Source organism: Delphinus delphis, chromosome 14 (genome assembly GCF_949987515.2).
Source record: "Delphinus delphis chromosome 14, mDelDel1.2, whole genome shotgun sequence".
Taxonomy (NCBI): domain Eukaryota; kingdom Metazoa; phylum Chordata; class Mammalia; order Artiodactyla; family Delphinidae; genus Delphinus; species Delphinus delphis.
Window position 1 is genome coordinate 26,710,843 of NC_082696.1, and position 17,451 is coordinate 26,728,293.

Genomic DNA, 17,451 nt, shown 5'->3' on the forward strand with positions numbered 1-17,451 from the left:
TAGTTTGACTAAATAAATGAATATTTTAATATAATAATTTTATTAGTAATAGTATATAATAAAAAAAGATTGATAACATATCTGGCATATTTAAAAATATAAGTTGCATTCTCTTTTTAATCAAAATTTTTAGTAATTTATATCTTCTCCCACTTTTTTTTTATTGGTCCCCTGCAAATATACAAATTATTCTGAGTTCCTGAGTTCTGATAGTAATCAGACTTTAATTTATAAAATCTTTTCTTTAGATGTATTTTGAAATTTGATTTATTCATAAAGGATAAGCAATTAAAGATTAAGATGTCATAAGAAGATCACTAAATCTGAGGCTTTCCAAACGTATCATCTTCACTTTAAGAACTCTAATGTAAGAACAGTTCTTAGCTGTCATAATCTGTTGCCCAAAGACTCTTAATTCTAGTTGTGTGTTTGTTTGAGGTTGTGACTAATTGCTTCATGATCTGTGTTTTAATTTCCCAGTTTTTGAATAATCACTGATGTTTGTACTGTTTAGAACTAGGATTTAAAAACACAGAACCACTTCTTACATCTTTATCCTTTTTTCAGCTTCACAAGTCTTAAAATTAATATTCAAACTTGAGCTAAATAAAAGATGATTCTCCCATCTTCTGTGGAATTTTTCAACCATGAGACACTTTATGAGATGATGATGTAATAAAAGAACAGTGTGATTGGAATTGAGACAAACCACTATTTGAATCTTATTTTCAGGGAGCTATTAAAATAAAATTTGTATTACTGAATATAAAAATCCATGAGTCTAAAAGGATAATCAAGAAAAAGAAATCAAAACTAAAACAAAACGCGTCACCAACCACAAAACAACTCACTTGCCATCTATGGAAGTGACCAAATTCTTAGAAAATTGAAAATTATAAGGAAAAAAATTCAAAATTTAAAATTCCTCTTAAAGGGATACTATAGTTCATCCAGTTGAGGAGGTAAAGCTCTTCTTAAGACATGCTACATACTAACTGTATATTCTTCAGGAGAATGTATTCTTCAAAAGAATGCTAGCTAATAAAGTAGAAGGAATGATAAAGTTGATAATGCTAGTGATATTAAAATAATGATTCTGACAAGGATCATCAATTAGAACTAAAACCATTAAGATGCTTATTTTTTTAAATTTTCATTTGCCCTATTTACATGATACCAAAGCTCACCCACAGATTGCTTGTTAATAACAAAGGAACAAACGTTCCCATACAATTCATTGTATATATTTCCTCGAGGGATCCAGCTGTCAGTGATCCAACCAGCATCCCTAATGGTGGGATGGCTGGATGTGTGCCACCTGATATGGTGAATGTGAAATAAGTGGTTTAAAAAGACAATGTTTCCTTTTTCCTCCATCATATTGGCAAAGATGAAAGGACATGATAGTGTCCGTAATATCAGCACTTAAAATGGGCATACCTACTGTCCCTAACAAGTCCAGGTTTAGGACTTTATTACAAAGAAGTAATCGAACAAGTGCACAAAGCGACGTGTATAAGAATGTTTATAGTAATAAAAAGCAGCCACCATCTGCATTTGGGGAAATTAAAATGATCCATCCATATACTAAAATACTATTTGCCATTTAAAAATAAAATTTTGTCTGAATGCTGAATGGCTTAGGGTAACAATCATGTGACAGATTTATGCCAAGGCTAACGTTAATATCACCCTCATAGAATGAACTTCTGGGAAGCATGAATAAACCTGAAATTTTATTTTAAAACTAATGTTGTAATTTTACTATTAAACACTTTCATAGTCCCTATTTAAATGTTTAAATGGTTTGGCACTAGATCAGTTCTGCATTCATTGTTCCCAAGTATGACACAAAAAAGAGAATTCATTTTCAACTGAGGTTGAGACACATATTTTTAGTGTCTGATTTCCCCCCTGCACTTTCTTCTTCCATTTGTATTTGTTGTATTTTTTATGTCCAGATAGGAGATCATGGATGTTGTTGCATACACATGTGTAATTTTTCTCATCTCATGAAATTTTAAGGTGGCAAAGCCGTTCTTTTTAATTTATCATCTCAAAATGTGAAGAATTCCCAGATGGACTTTTTCCTAAAAGTTTCTTGGCTTAAGTGGAATTATATGATAAAAAGCAGCATAAAGTTTGTGGGGTTTTCTTTGTTTTGTTTTTTTGCGGTATGCGGGCCTTTCACTGTTGTGGCCTCTGCCGTTGCGGAGCACAGGCTCCGGACGCGCAGGCTCAGCGGCCATGGCTCACGGGCCCAGCCCCTCCATGACATGTGGGATCTTCCCAGACTGGGGCACGAACCCGTGTCCCCTGCATCAGCAGGCGGACTCTCAACCACTGCGCCACCAGGGAAGCCCAGCATAAAGGTTTTTAAAGGTTGTTTTGTTTTGTTAAAGTATAATTTTCAAAAAAGATAAATTTATGACTCTCAGAAAATATAAAATATTACTCTATTTAATTCAGTTAACGTGGAAACAGTAAGAGGCTATGTCCCGTTTAAAGTTTATTTAAGAAGGCTAGGGTATTCATAATTGAAGAAAGAAATGTTAGAATCAGATATCCGAGTTTGATTGTTTTAAAAAGCTTGTTTATGTCCAACAGTTTATAAATCTTAGGGATTCACTGTTTAACTAGGCAGAAATTATTTACATCTCTCCTGAACAAAAACATATTATACAAGTTAACAGGTAAACTTCTCTAAGATCGTTAATAAATAGTGAGATGAACTTAGCTACACTTTCCCTAGACAGTCCTCGAGTGGCCTTATGCCTCCATATGATATTGAAATGACATGTTCCACATTTTTACCTTACTCCCAAATCTCAGATAACTTTCCTGACATTTAGTAACTTTCCTGTCATATGTTATGGATGTTAGTGGCAATTCTACGGAGATATATATATTTTTAAGCAAACAAATCCTTCCAAATGCAAAAATAATACAAGGCAGAGTAGAGATAAAAAGTTAGAATGAAATGGAAAGAACCCAGAAGTAACAAAACAATGTTAAAAAAGAACAAAGTTGGAGGATTTACATGACCTGATTGTTACAAAGCCACAGTATTCAAGACAGTGTTATTTGTCAGTTTCCTTATTTCTTTAACTTTGTAAGTGTATAAGTGTTTTCGCATAATTATTATAACATTTTACTCTTGTAAACTATATGTACTGTATACATTTATACTTCACCTGATGGATAGAATTTCTGTATATTTCCCTTTCAAGTAATTTAAGAATCCATGATATAGTAAGGGAAAGAAGGAGGTTACACAGCAAGAGGTTGAGTGTTATCACCTTTTAACTTATGCATATATGCATATATAAAAATTCTAGAACGATGTACATCAGTGTGACACTGACAGTTATTTTGTGGTTTTCAAATTGAGGGAAATTTTCACTTGCTTCTGTGTACCTTTCTGATTAGTCTGCTTTTTTTTTTTCTTTTTTTTTTTTTTACAGTGAACTTAAGCCCTTTTTAGAATCAGAAACTTAACAACACTATTTTAATCTGAAAGGAGGAATGAAAGCTTAGTTTTGCTTTTTAATAAAACGTCAGCTCTGCCTGCCTGCCATGTGTTGTAAAGTTATTCTTCCTTTTCATCTTCTAGGGGTGAAGCTCAGTAGCCTTCTTGGTAAAAAGGGAAACTTGGAAAAGCTCCAGAGCTACTGGGAAGTTGGATTTTTCCTGGGAGCAAGTGTCCTGGCCAATGACCACTTGAGAGTCATTCAAGCATCTGAAAAGCTTTTTAAACTGAAGACACCTGCATGGTAATAGTAAATTGTTAGGTGTTCGTACAGTTATTTTTGATAAAAGCTCCTATCACTTGTTTCTAAATTGTTAAATCTGTTGAACTGACAATTGGGGGATTTTATTTGCTTAGAGAATAAAATGCAGAATCTAGAGGAAAAAGTGATTGATGCTCGTAAATAAAATGTGTTATATGTAGGTTCTGATGGCTTTGGACACAGGTATGTCCACCAGCCACCAAGCTTAGCTTTTCCATCACACTGACCAACCTGCTAGCCTAGGTTGGGCAGGGTCACCCACTTGAATCATGCAAAGGCCTCGAATTTTATACCTGCAACTCTAATCAGCAGATTCACAAGCTTCCATCTCAGCCTTCCCAGCCTCCGCTCCAAACATGTGCCCTTTGTTTCCTTCATGATCTAATCTCACTTTTGGAATTCTCATTCTTGCTTTTCACTTCTTTTTACTCAGGGTTTACTGACACATTTAGATGTTTCCTATATTATATGTGTTTTTCTAATTTCAAATTTTTCTTGGGATGTACCCAAGTCTCATCACTATGGATGTGGTAATTGGAGAGATGAAAACAAAATTCCATCTGCATTTAGGACTGTTTTTTTTTTTTTTTTTGCGGTACACGGGCCTCTCACTGTTGTGGCCTCTCCCGTTGCGGAGCACAGGCTCCGGACGCGCAGGCTCAGCGGCCATGGCTCACAGGCCCAGCCGCTCCGCAGCATGTGGGATCTTCCCAGACCGGGGCACGAACCCGTGTCCCCTGCATCGGCAGGCAAACTCTCAATCACTGCGCCACCAGGGAAGCCCAGGACTGTTTTTGAATGCTAATTTTATCGTGCATCACATGTAATGATTGACCATTAGCTGTAAAGACTTTTAAAGGTTAACTGTGATATCAAGAAAAGCTCAGAGCGCCCAGAGCTCAGGCCACGAGGGACCATTTGAGGAAATTCCCACCATGGTAGACCTTCATGGATTCTTAAAGCATTTCCTCACATTCAGATCTCCTTTATTAGCAAATCCTCCCCAGCATTGCTCTCATAGTGATCTTTCTAAAATGCATGTTTGACCCTTCCCCTCCACTGAAATCTTTAAATCAGCGTAGTTTAATGCCTCCCCACAGCCTAAGGGATAAAGTCCACCTCCTTGGCGTGGCAAACAAGGTTTGCCCTTAGTCATTAAACCTCAGCTGTTGTCACACCCCTAGGTTTATGCTGCTCTCTATTTACTCTGAACGTGCCAGTTTCTGACGTCATGCCATTGTGTCTCAGCACACACTGAGCATCGTCTTCCAGCCCTCTTCTCCACCTGGGGAACACTCACGAATCACATCAGCTCATAAATCACATGCTGGCCTAAAGCCCTTCCCCACACCCAGAGAGACGATGGTGGATGCTGTTACATACACTGTGATTCTTTCATCTCAGGAAATTTTCTTCTTTCGTGTTTCCGTCGTTCTTCAGTCATATCTCTATTGATACTGACTGTATGACTTTTGTTAGTCGTATCTCTGTGAGTTACAGCTCTGTGGGCATTTATTTCATGGTGCTGTAATACCTGTTACATTTCTGTCTCCTCAACACCATGTGCAGCTTGAGGACAGGGCTGTACTGTCAGTAGCATGTCGACGGCAGGCATTCAGCAAATGGCATGAAAATAACTGAACCAATAAATGCACACGTTTACATGCAGCCAAGTTGGTTATTTCTTTATGTGACCATTCCGATGACGGCTGAAGAGGAGACTGAAGCATGGTTATAAAGAGCTTTGGTCTGAGGTGTCTTGGCCTCTGTTGACAAGAAAACAGACGTTATTTTATGCAATAGTAATAACAACCACAAAACAATGCTTTGTTTCCATTAGCTTAATGTTAACTTCCATGTCTATAGTTTACAAAGTGCTTGCTTACCCATTATCTCATATAATTATCTTGCTCCTCATTTTTTCCTGACTTTTTCCTTTGAGGCACCATCTGTCTTAAGGTTTGAGGATATTTGTATAATATATATGAGCTGAGTTACTTTAGAGCCAAATAATATCCCTTATGATCGGTCTACTTAGAAAAGCTCTCTCAAGGGAGCATATTTTAAAACAAATGCATTAACCACTTTCTTGAATAGAATAGGCATTACTTTAAAAGTCATGTTTTAAGTAGGTGTATTGTTTAGTCCAAGTTACTTAAGCTGTCTAAACCTCAGTTTCCTCATCTTTACAATGGAGGTAAAATGGCCTACTTTACTGAATTTTTGTGAGATTTAAGTGAGATAACATGTGATAGTACATGACATATAACAAATAATAAAGTTTAGTGACTTGGCATGCATAATTATTAATGCCGTATTTAAATTACATTTACAGAGTAAGACTGGGATAGATGGAACAGGTGGTTCTACATTTGCCTATTATGTGTCTTATATCTTTTGATTTTTTTAGGTACCTCAAGTCTATTGTAGAGACGATTTTGATATATAAGCATTTTGTGAAACTGACTTCAGAACAGCCCATGGCCAAGCAGGAACTTGTGGACTTCTGGATGGATTTCCTGGTTGAGGCCACAAAGACAGATGTCACTGTAGTTAGGTTTCCAGTAAGTACTCTTCACTTAACTCTAAGGACATTTATGTTTTGTTTCCTTTATTTGAAGAACACCTTGGACTTGTGATTGTGACTGTATTAATGTGCTGGTTTTCATGCCCTAAAAAGAAAATGGTCATCTGGTTAATATATTTATTTTCTACAAATTGGTTTGCTTTAGCTTACTTTTTAAAATAACTTCTCACAATCGAGAAATAAGATACATTTTCATGCTTTTTCCATGAAACGTGTTGGTTTCCTTTGATAAGTTGTAACATGTGCTTCCCCAAGAAAAGATTATCTCTTAGCTCAGGAAGTCAAGATATCTCTTCAGACCAGATGAATGGCTGGTTTTCATTCGTACTACAGTTTTGTTGACATTGTCAACATCAATATCATCAACGTTATTGTGGTGAAAAGTGTCAGGCTCACCTGCATTGTTACTCCATCACTACCACTTACTACCCATGTGGGTCAGAGTTAGATGCGGTGTCCCCAGTCACTTTTTACAGTGCTTTAGAGGATGGGAAATGATGCCTTATAGGTTCTGGTCTGCAACTCATTTTGGCTAGTCTCTATCAAATTTACATATTTAAATGTATCACACACACACACACACACACACACACATGCACATACACTTTAAAAATATATTGTCCATCTCAGCTGATGCCATCCCCATACTGATAGTTCTTGGAATACCATCCAAAGCAATATAGCTTTAGTATCCAATTCAAGAAGTACTGGCAACTGACTGTGTACACAGATCTCTTCCCATGTCAAAGTGATGCCATAAATCTCTCTGTTTTTAGCTCTCTTTGTCTCAGTCTTTCATACTCAGAGGTGGTGACAACTCTCAATTTTTTTTTCAATTCTTTTTATAAAATCTTGTTTTCTAGTTCTTGTTGGTAGGATCAAATGTTTCATTTAATTAAATCCATCACTGGCATTAACTCTCTTCCTTTACTCTTGCTTCCAGATGAAGCCGTAAGCTCAGCAGGATCTTTAGTTGAAAAACCTTTCAAACTAAAACACTTCACTCTATTTTCTAGCCTAGATAATGTGTAGTCTAGGAAAATACTTATCTCAGAGTGAGCTGGCAGCTTGCCTTTAGCTGGTGCTCTGATGGTAGTAAATGTGGTAGTGAAAGAAGACAGCACAGAACTGAAGTATTTAATCAACTGTTGCTGGACTAAGAAAGTTGGCTATGAGAGGAAACCACTCATATCAGCTATTCTGAGCTAATTTAAATTACTTTAACATGAATTAGTCTGTCATAAGGTGAATATAAAAAAAAATAAAACCAGAAAATAATAAGAGAGAAGCTAGGAGAATATAGGTATATACTCCAGGAAAGAGAGGCTTTCTTAAGCCAGAAAGGGACCTATAAGCCCCAAAGGCAAACATTGACCAATTTGGTTTCATTAAAAATTCAAGTTTTTGTTCACCTTAAAAAAAAAATCCACCATAAACATGGCAAATGCTAGGTAGGGAGAGAATATTTAATACTAGTGCTGCAAAAGGATCAATTTGTCAAATATGCAAAAAAACAAAACAAACACAAACAAACAAAAACAACTCCTACAGACTGATAAGCAAGAGAAACAGAAAAATGGTCAAATCCTATGAAAAGGTAATTAACCTCACTAGGTAGCCAAAAAATGCAAATTAACACAAGACAAGACACCATTGTACCTCTGCCATTTTGCATGTGTGCAAATATATGTATAGGATAAATTCCCAGAAGTGGAATAGATTCATATTGCATGTTGCCTTCTGTAGGGATGATATCAGTTGACATTCCCACTGGCAATACATGAAACTACCTGCTTTCACAAAGTTTCTCCAAACAAGTGTATTTATCAGGTTTGTACTTTTGCTAAACGTATAGATGAAAAATGGCATATTGGGGTCATTTGAGTTAGTATTTCTCTTATTATGCGTGAGTTTATGCACATAATTAAGTTCATATGTTTAAAAGACCACTCAGTGATTTAAAAAAAAGAGAAGAATTTGTCGCCAACATTTAAAAATGAAGAGAGTTGAACCTTCTGTGCTGGCTGTGAGGGAGTAAATGGTCTTGATACTGCTATAAATCGCTGTAAATCTGAGATAATCTCTTCTTGGGAAAGCACATTTTACAACTTATCAAAGGAAACCACCAAAATATATAAAACAACTGTTTGCAGGCATTAAACAGCAATCATGTGAGGGCTGCCATCCTTGAGAGGGGAGGTACTAGAGCTGAGTCCCACCTTCACCTCCTCTTTTTTCACTAAGGTCATTTTTCTGGCTGCAGCCCAAGGAGGTGGCTTCTCCCTGGGCAGCACTGGCAGGGATCAGTGTTCAGGATCCTAAGACAGCTGGAATATGAGGGACAGGGTGTTGGAGAAGGGGGAGCCTTGACAAGTGAGCCCCAGGATTCTGCCTGCGTATTTCTCTTGAGCCCTAGGGCACCTCCTCGATGGTGTGAACGAGGAGTAAGCATGTCCTGAATAAACACAAGTTCCAGTCCCAATATTTGATTAAAATTGGGTTTTGGATGAAACCTACATGGCTTAAATAAACTTTATCAAGGTAAGTTCCCTTGCTGATTAGGAGATCAGGACCAGAAGTGGCAGAGAGCATCTTTTGGAAGGCTGACAAGTCTGCAGATATTCCAGAGAATAAATAATGCAGGGATAAGTTGTTGGACTTTGAGCCCAGACTGTGGTCCACAAAGCATCTGGTTGAGAGTATAGAGCCCATGCTTTACAAGTAAAGGCAAAACTAAAACAAAGCTGCAATAAAAGTATGCCTTGATAAGATCCAGATCATACACTGATAATTTAACTGTTATGTAGGTGAAAAAAAACCAAAAACGCAAAAACTTTGGAAAGATATTATCCTGAGCCTCTGCAATGTGTCATTCAGATGTATTAAAGATTACTAGACGTTCTAAGGGGCAGGAAAAAGTGACATGATAAGAGCTAAAACCAGGCAATAGAGGTATTCCCCAAGGTGATTCTCATGTTGTAGTTCCCAGGTAAGGACGTCACATAAGTATAATACGATTTTAAGGAAGATAAAGGAAAAGATGGACAAAATGGATGGAAAGGTGGAGTATTTCAGCTGAAAAATAAAGTTTATAAAACGTCAAATGAAAAATGAGGAGAATTCACATAAAATTCCAGATCTTTAACTACTCTTGAAAAATTAAAGGGATGGGGAATTCATAACTGCATTCTCCCAAAGCAGCAATCTCCTGAGCCAACTGGATGCTACCATTTAAGAGGTCAATTACAGTCCCATTCATCCTGCTTCACTCACTCACCTTTTCCACTCACTCCCTGAAATCACTGGAATTTGCTGCCCATGCTCTACTGCATAGAGAAAGGCAAGCTTCTAGTGCCTGTGGTTCTGCGTCAGTCACTATAACTCTTCGTGTCCTGAGAGTAGCAGCTTCTGTAGCTCACACTTGTGAAGGCTGTGATAGGTCTTGATTGGGGTGATTACCTTATCCTTCTTTGGAAGTGGGTTTGACCAGGTTACTTATATTAGAAAATATTTAGGGGAGATTGGGTCAAGATGGCAGAATTGAAGGACGTGTGAGCACTCCCTCTTGCGAAAGCACCAGAATCACAATTAACTGCTGAACAGTCATCAACAGGAAGACACTGGAACTCACCAAAAAAAAGACACCCCACATCCAAAGACAAAGGAGAAGCCACAATGAGACTGTAGGAGGGGCGCAATCACAGTAAAATCAAATCCCATAACTGCTGGGTAGGTGACTCAAAAACCGGAGAACAGTTATACCACAGAAGCCCACCCACTGGAGTGAAGGTTCTGAGCCCCACGTCAGGCTTCCCAACCTGGGGGTCCAGCAACAGGAGAAGGAGTTCCCAGATTCCTTTGAAGAACCAGTTAATGTAGGGATCTGAGTGTATGTATCATATTGAGAACTCCATAATGGACCACGTAACAAATAATGCTACTGGTGTGAATATTATTGAGAAGTAATCTATTTTGCAGCTAAGTGTTAGTTTAAGGGTTCGAAGGGTGATCCAATGTCAGTTTGAAATAACTATTTCTTGGCCTATATGGACAAATATTATTGTTGGATCTAGTCTGGTAATGAAAGCATATGAGACAGACTTCAGACTTTGAAGGCTAGCGGGATTTGATTGCAGGACTTCAGCAGGACTGGGGGAAACAGAGACTCTACTCTTGAAGGGCACACAAAGTAGTGTGTGCATCAGGACCCAGGGGGAAGGAGCAGTGACCCCATAGGAGACTGAACCAGACATACCTGCTAGTGTTGGAGGGTCTCCTGCAGAGGAGGGGGGTGGCTTTGTCTCACCATGAGGGCAAGGACACTGGCAGAAGTTCCAGGAAGTACTCCTTGGCAGGAGCCCTCCTCAAGGCTGCCATGAACCCCACCAAAGAGCCTGTAGCCTCCAGTGCTGGATTCCTCAGGCTAAACAATCAACAGGGAGGGAACTCAGCCCCACCCATTAGCAGACAAGCAGATTAAAGGTTTACAGAGCTTTGCCCACCAGAGCAACACCCAGCTCTACCCACCACCAGTCCCTCCCATCAGGAAGCTTGCACAAGCCTCTTAGATAGCCTCATCCACCAGAGGGCACAGCAGAAGCAAGAAGAACTAGAGTCCTGCAGTCTGTAGAATGAAAACCACATTCACAGAAAGATAGCCAATGAAAAGGCAGAAGACTATGTACCAGAGGAAGGAACAAGATAAAACCTCAGGAAAACAATTAAATGAAGTGGAGACAGGCAACTTTCCAGACAAAGAATTCAGAATAATGATAGTGAGGATGATCCAGGACCTCGGAAAAAGAATGGAGGACAAGATCAAGCAGATGTAAGAAATGTTTAACAAAGACCTAGAGGAATTAAAGAAAAAAAACCAGAAGAATTAAAGAACAAACAGAGATGAAGAGTACAATAAATGACATGAAAAAGACACTAGAAGGAATCACTAGCAGAATAACTGAGGCAGAAGAACGGATAAGTGACCTGGAAGACAGAATGGTAGAATTCACAGCTGCAGAACAGAATAAAGAAAAAAGAATGAAAAGAAATGAAGACAGCCTGAGACATCTGGGACAACATTAAACACACCAATATTTGCGTTATAGGGGTCCCAGAAGGAGAAGAGACAGAGAAAGGACCCGAGAAAATATTTGAAGAGATTATAGTTGAAAACTTCCCTAACATGGGAAAAGAAATAGTCACCCAAGTCCAGGAAGTGCAGAGAGTCCCAGGCAGGATAAACCCAAGGAGAAACACGCCAAGACACATAGTAATCAAACTGACAAAAATTAAAGAAAAATTATTAAAAGCAACAAGGGAAAAATGACAAATAATATACAAGGAAACTCCCATAAGGTTAATAGCTTATTTCTCAGCAGAAACTCTACAAGCCAGAAGGGAGTGGCACGATATATTTAAAGTGATGAAAGGGAAGAACCTACAACCAAAATTACTCTACCTGGCAAGGCTGTCATTCAGATTCGATGGAGAAGTCCAAAGCTTTACAGACAAGCAAAAGATAAGAGAATTCAGCGCCACTAAACCAGCTCTACAACAAATGCTAAAGAAACTTCTCTAAGTGGGAAACACAAGAGAAGAAAAGGACTTACAAAAACAACCCCAAAACAATTAAGAAAATGGTAACAGCAACATACATATGGATAATTACCTTAAATGTGAATGGATTAAATGCTCCAACCAAAAGACACAGGTGCACTGAATGGATACAAAAACAAGACCCATATGTATGCTGTCTACAAGAGACCCACTTCAGACCTAGGAACACGTATAGACTGAAAGTGAGGGGATGGAAAAAGATATTCCATGCAAATGGAAATCAAAAGAAAGCTGGAGTAGTAATACTCATATCAGATAAAAGAGACTTTAAAATAAAAATGTTGCAAAAGACAAGGAAGTACACTACATAATGATCAAGGGATCAATTCAAGAAGAAGATACAACAATTATAAATATATATGCACCCAACTTAGGAGCACTTCAATATGTAAGGCAAATGCTAACACCTATAAAAGAGGAAATTGACAGTAACACAGTGGTAGTGGGGGACTTTAACACCTCACTTACACCAATGGACAGATCATCCAGACAGAAAATTAATAAGGAAACACAAGCTTAAAATGACACAATAGACCAAATAGATTTAATTGATATTTATGGGACATTCCATCCGAAAACAGCAGATTACACTTTCTTCTCAAGTGCACATGGAACATTCTCTAGGATAGATCACACCTTGAGTCACAAATCAAGCCTTGGTAAATTTAAGAAAATGGAAATCATATCAAGCATCTTTTCCAACCAAAACGCTATGAGATTAGAAATGAATAACAGGGAAGAAAACACAAAAAACACAAACACATGGAGGCTAAACAATACGTTACTAAATAACCAAGAGATCACTGAAGAAATCAAGGAGGAAATCAAACAGTACCTAGAGACAAATGACAACGAAAACACGACGATCCAAAACCTATGGGATGCAGCAAAAGCAGTTCTAAGAGGGAAGTTTATAGCAATACAATCCTACCTCAAGAAACAAGAAAAATCTCAAATAAACAATCTAACCTTACACCTAAAGGAACTAGAGAAAGAACAAACAAAACCCCAAGTTAGTAGATAGAAAGAAACCATAAAGATCAGAACAGAAATAAATGAAATAGAAACAAAATAACAATACCGAAGATCAACAAAACTAAAAGCTGGCTCACTGAGAAGCAAAATTGATAAACCTTTAGCCAGACTCATCAAGAAAAAGAGGGAGAGGACTCAATCAATAAAACTTGAAATGAAAAAGGAGAAGTTACAACGGATACCGCAGAAATACAAAGCATCCTAAGAGACTACTATAAGCAGCTCTATGCCAATAAAATGGACAACCTGAAAGAAATGGACAAATTCTTAGAAAGGTATAACCTTCCAAGACTGAACCAGGAAGAAATAGAAAATATGAACAGACCAATCACAAGTATTGAAATTGAAACTGTGATCAAAAATTTTCCAACAAACAAAAGTCCAGGACCAGATGGCTTCACAGGTGAATTCTATCAAACATTCAGAGAAGAATTAACACCCATCCTGCTCAAACGCCAAAAAATTGCAGAGGAAGGAACACTCCCAAACTCATTCTACGAGGCCACCATCATCCTGATACCAAAACCAGACAAGGATACTACAAGAAAAGAAGATTACAGACCAATATTGCTGAGTAATATAGATGCAAAAATCCTCAACAAAATACCAGGAAACAGAATCCAACAACACATTAAAAGTATCATATACAATGACCAAGTGGGATTTAACCCAGGGATGCAAGAATTCTTCAATATATGCAAATCAATCAATGTGATACAGCATATTAACAAACTGAAGAATAAAAACCATATGATCATCTCAATAGATGCAGAAAAAGCTTTTGAGAAAATTCAACACCATCTTTTTAAAAATAAATTTATTTATTTATGGCTGCGTTGGATCTTTGCTCCTGTGCGTGGGCTTTCTCTAGTTGCGGTGAGCGGGGGCTACTCTTCGTTGTGGTGCACAAGCTTCTCATTGCAGTGACTTCTCTTGTTGCAGAGCACATGCTCTAGGCGCACGGGCTTCAGTAGTTATGGCTCACAGGCTCTAGAGCGCAGGCTCAGTAGTTATGGCGCACAGGCTTAGTTGCTCCTTGGCATGTGGGATCTTTCCAGACCAGGGCTCGAACCCATTCCCCCCTGCATTGGCAGGTGGATTCTTAACCACTGCACCACCAAGGCAGTCCCAACACCCATTTTTGATAAAAACTATCCAGAAAGTGGACATAGAGGGAACCTACCTCAACATAATAAAAGCCATATATGACAGATCCATAGCAAACATCATTTTCAATGGTGAAAAAATGAAAGCATTTCTTCTAAGATCAGGAACAAGGCAAAGATGTCCACTCTTGCCACTATTATTCAACATAGTTTTGGAAGTCCTAGCCACGGCAATCGGAGAAGAAAAAGAAATAAAAGGAATACAGATTGGAAAGGAAAAGCAAAACTGTCACTGTTTGCAGATGACATGATAGTATACATAGAGAATCCTAAAGATGCCACCAGAAAACTACTAGAGCTAATCAATGAATTTGGTAAAGTTGCGGGATACAAAATTAATGCACAGAAATCTCTTGCATTCCTATACACTAATGATGAAAAATATGAAAGAGAAATTAAGGAAATACTCCCATGTACCACTGCAACAAAAAGGATAAAATACCTAGGAATAAACCTACCTAGGGAGACAAAAGACTTGTATGCAGAAAACTATAAACACTGATGAAAGAAATTAAAGATGATACCAACAGATGGAGAGATATACCATGTTCTTGAATTGGAACAATCAATATTGTGAAAATGACTATTCTACCCAAAGCAATCTACAGATTCAATGCAATCCCTATCAAATTACCAATGGCATGTTTTACAGAACTAGAACAAAAAATCTTAAAATTTGTATGGAGACACAAAAGACCCTGAATAACCAAAACAGTCTTGAGGGGAAAAAACGGAGCCAGAGGAATCAGACTCTCTGACTTCAGACTATATTACAAAGCTACAGTAATCAAAACAGTATGGTACTGGCACAAAAACAGGAAGATCAATGGAACAGGATAGAAAGCCCAGAGATAAACCAACACACCTTGGGTCAACTAATCTATGACAAAGAAGGCAAGGATATACAATGGAGAAAAGACAGACTCTTCAATAAGTGGTGCTGGGAAAACTGGACAGGTACATGTAAAAGACTGAAATTAGAACACTCCCTAACACCATACACAAAAATAAACTCAAAATGGATTAAAGACCTAAATGTAAGACCGGACACTATAAAACTCTTAGAGGAAAACATAGGAAGAACACTCTTTGACATAAGTCACAGCAAGATCTTTTTTGACCCACCTCGTAGAGAAATGAAAATAAAAACGAAAATAAACAATGGGACCTAATGAAACGTCAAAGCTTTTGCACAGCAAAGGATACTATAAACAGGACGAAAAGGCAACCCTCTGAATAGGAGAAATATTTGCAAATGAATCAATGGACAAAGGATTAATCTCCAAAATATATAAACAGCTCATCCAGCTCAATATTAAAAAAACAAACAACCCAATTAAAAAATGGGCAGAAGACCTAAATAGACATCTCTCCAAAGAAGACATACACATGGCCAAGAGGCACATGAAAAGCTGCTCAGCATGACTAATTATTAGAGAAATGCTAATCAAAACTACAATGAGGTATATCACCTCACACCAGTTAGATTGTGCATCATCAGAAAATCTACAAACAACAAATGCTGGAGAGGGTGTGGAGAAAAGGGAGCCCTCTTGCACTGTTGGTGGGAATGTGAATTGATACAGCCACCATGGAAAACAGTATGGAGCTTCCTTAAAAAACTAAAAATAGAATTACCATATGACCCAGCATTCCCACTACTGGGCATATACCCAGAGAAAACTGTAATTCCAAAAGACACATGTGGGCTTCCCTTTTGATGCAGTGGTTGAGAGTCCGCCTGCCGATGCAGGGGACACGGGTTCGTGCCCCGGTCCAGGAAGATCCCACATGCTGCGGAGCGGCTGGGCCCTTGAGCCATGGCCGCTGAGCCTGCGCGTCCGAAGCCTGTGCTCCACAACAGGCGAGACCACAACAGTGAGAGGCCCGCGTACCGCAAAAAAAAAAAAAAAAAAAGACACACGCACCCCAATGTTCATTGCAGCACTATTTACAATAGCCAGGTCATGGAAGCAACCTAAATGCCCATCGACAGACGAATGGATAAGGAAGATATGGTACATATATACAATGGAATATTAATCAGCCATAAAAAGGAATGAAATTGGGCCTTTTGTTGAGATGTGGATAAATCTAGAGACTGTCAAACGGAGTGAAGTCAGAAAGAGAAAAACAAATATCGTATATTAACGCATGTATGTGGAACCTAGAAGAATGGTACAGATGACCCGGTTTGCAGGGCAGAAATAGAGACACAGATGTAGAGAACAAGCATATGGACACCAAGGGGGGAAAGCAGGGTGGGGTGGTGGTGGTGGTGGTGTGATGAATTGGGAGATTGGGGTTGACATTTATACACTAATATATGTAAAAAAGATAAGAACCTGCTGTATAAAAATAAAATACAAAAAAAAAGAAAATATTTAATTTAATTGTCTTCATTTATCTCACTACCATATCCATTCTCATGCTTCCAAGAAATAAGTGTGACCCTGGGCAAAAGAAAAGAGGCAAAAGTTTCTTTGGGAAATGAAAGGTCCCATCATTTATTATTATTTGAGTTCAGGTTGATTTATTCTTTTTCCTGACCTCTCTTCTGTGTATATTTTCTTTCCTTCCTACATTGGAGACCATCAACCCATCACTTAATGTCAGGCAAGAAGAAGAGGAGGTGGTGTTTTCACAGACGCTATAGGAGCTTAGATATGTACCTCTACTTAATATCTGCTCTTTAGAGTTTACAGGCCTTGCTGTCTTCCTTCATTCACACTTCAGAAGTTAGCCGTTAATTGTAATGTTAACCGATATAAAAGACTAGAAACTAAAAGCAAGAATGTGTATACTCTCTAGCAAGTTGTATCTAGCTGGTTTTGTCAAATTGCCTCCTTTTTTCTTGTCTTTTCTCAGGCTTTCTGTGACATCCACAATACGTGCTACAAATTCTTCACATTTTGTCGTTTCAAGGCCAGTTCAAAGGGCTCAGCGAGCATTAGAGAATAATAATTTCAACCAGTTTTTTATTCCGTATCTCAAGATAAGAAACACATAGTTCATATTATATCTATTAGAAATATTTGAGACAATACCACCATCATTTAAGAAGACAGGAGATAACCTGTGCTCTGCTTTTCTAATGTTAGATAGCAGGCCACGTCATTAGGGAACAAGGTATGTTCTCATTGTCAGCGGAGTGACTTGGGTGCGATTTTGGGAAACCTTTTATTCCCTATTATTCGTTTTAATTTCACAAACACTGGGATACTCAGATTTGAGAGCACCATTTCTGCCAAATTCA

The 17,451-nt window shown here is 38.1% G+C and overlaps 1 protein-coding gene across 2 annotated transcripts in view; it reads left to right on the forward strand.

The window, feature by feature from the left end:
* Positions 1 to 17,451, forward strand: part of MAP3K5 (mitogen-activated protein kinase kinase kinase 5) — a 212,873-nt gene that overhangs the window by 120,428 nt on the left and 74,994 nt on the right. For both annotated transcript variants that reach the window (XM_060029910.1, XM_060029911.1), the window contains 2 exons: positions 3,614 to 3,773; positions 6,202 to 6,355. In XM_060029910.1, the coding sequence (XP_059885893.1) occupies positions 3,614 to 3,773; positions 6,202 to 6,355 (314 nt within the window). The remainder of the gene's footprint in view (positions 1 to 3,613; positions 3,774 to 6,201; positions 6,356 to 17,451) is intronic.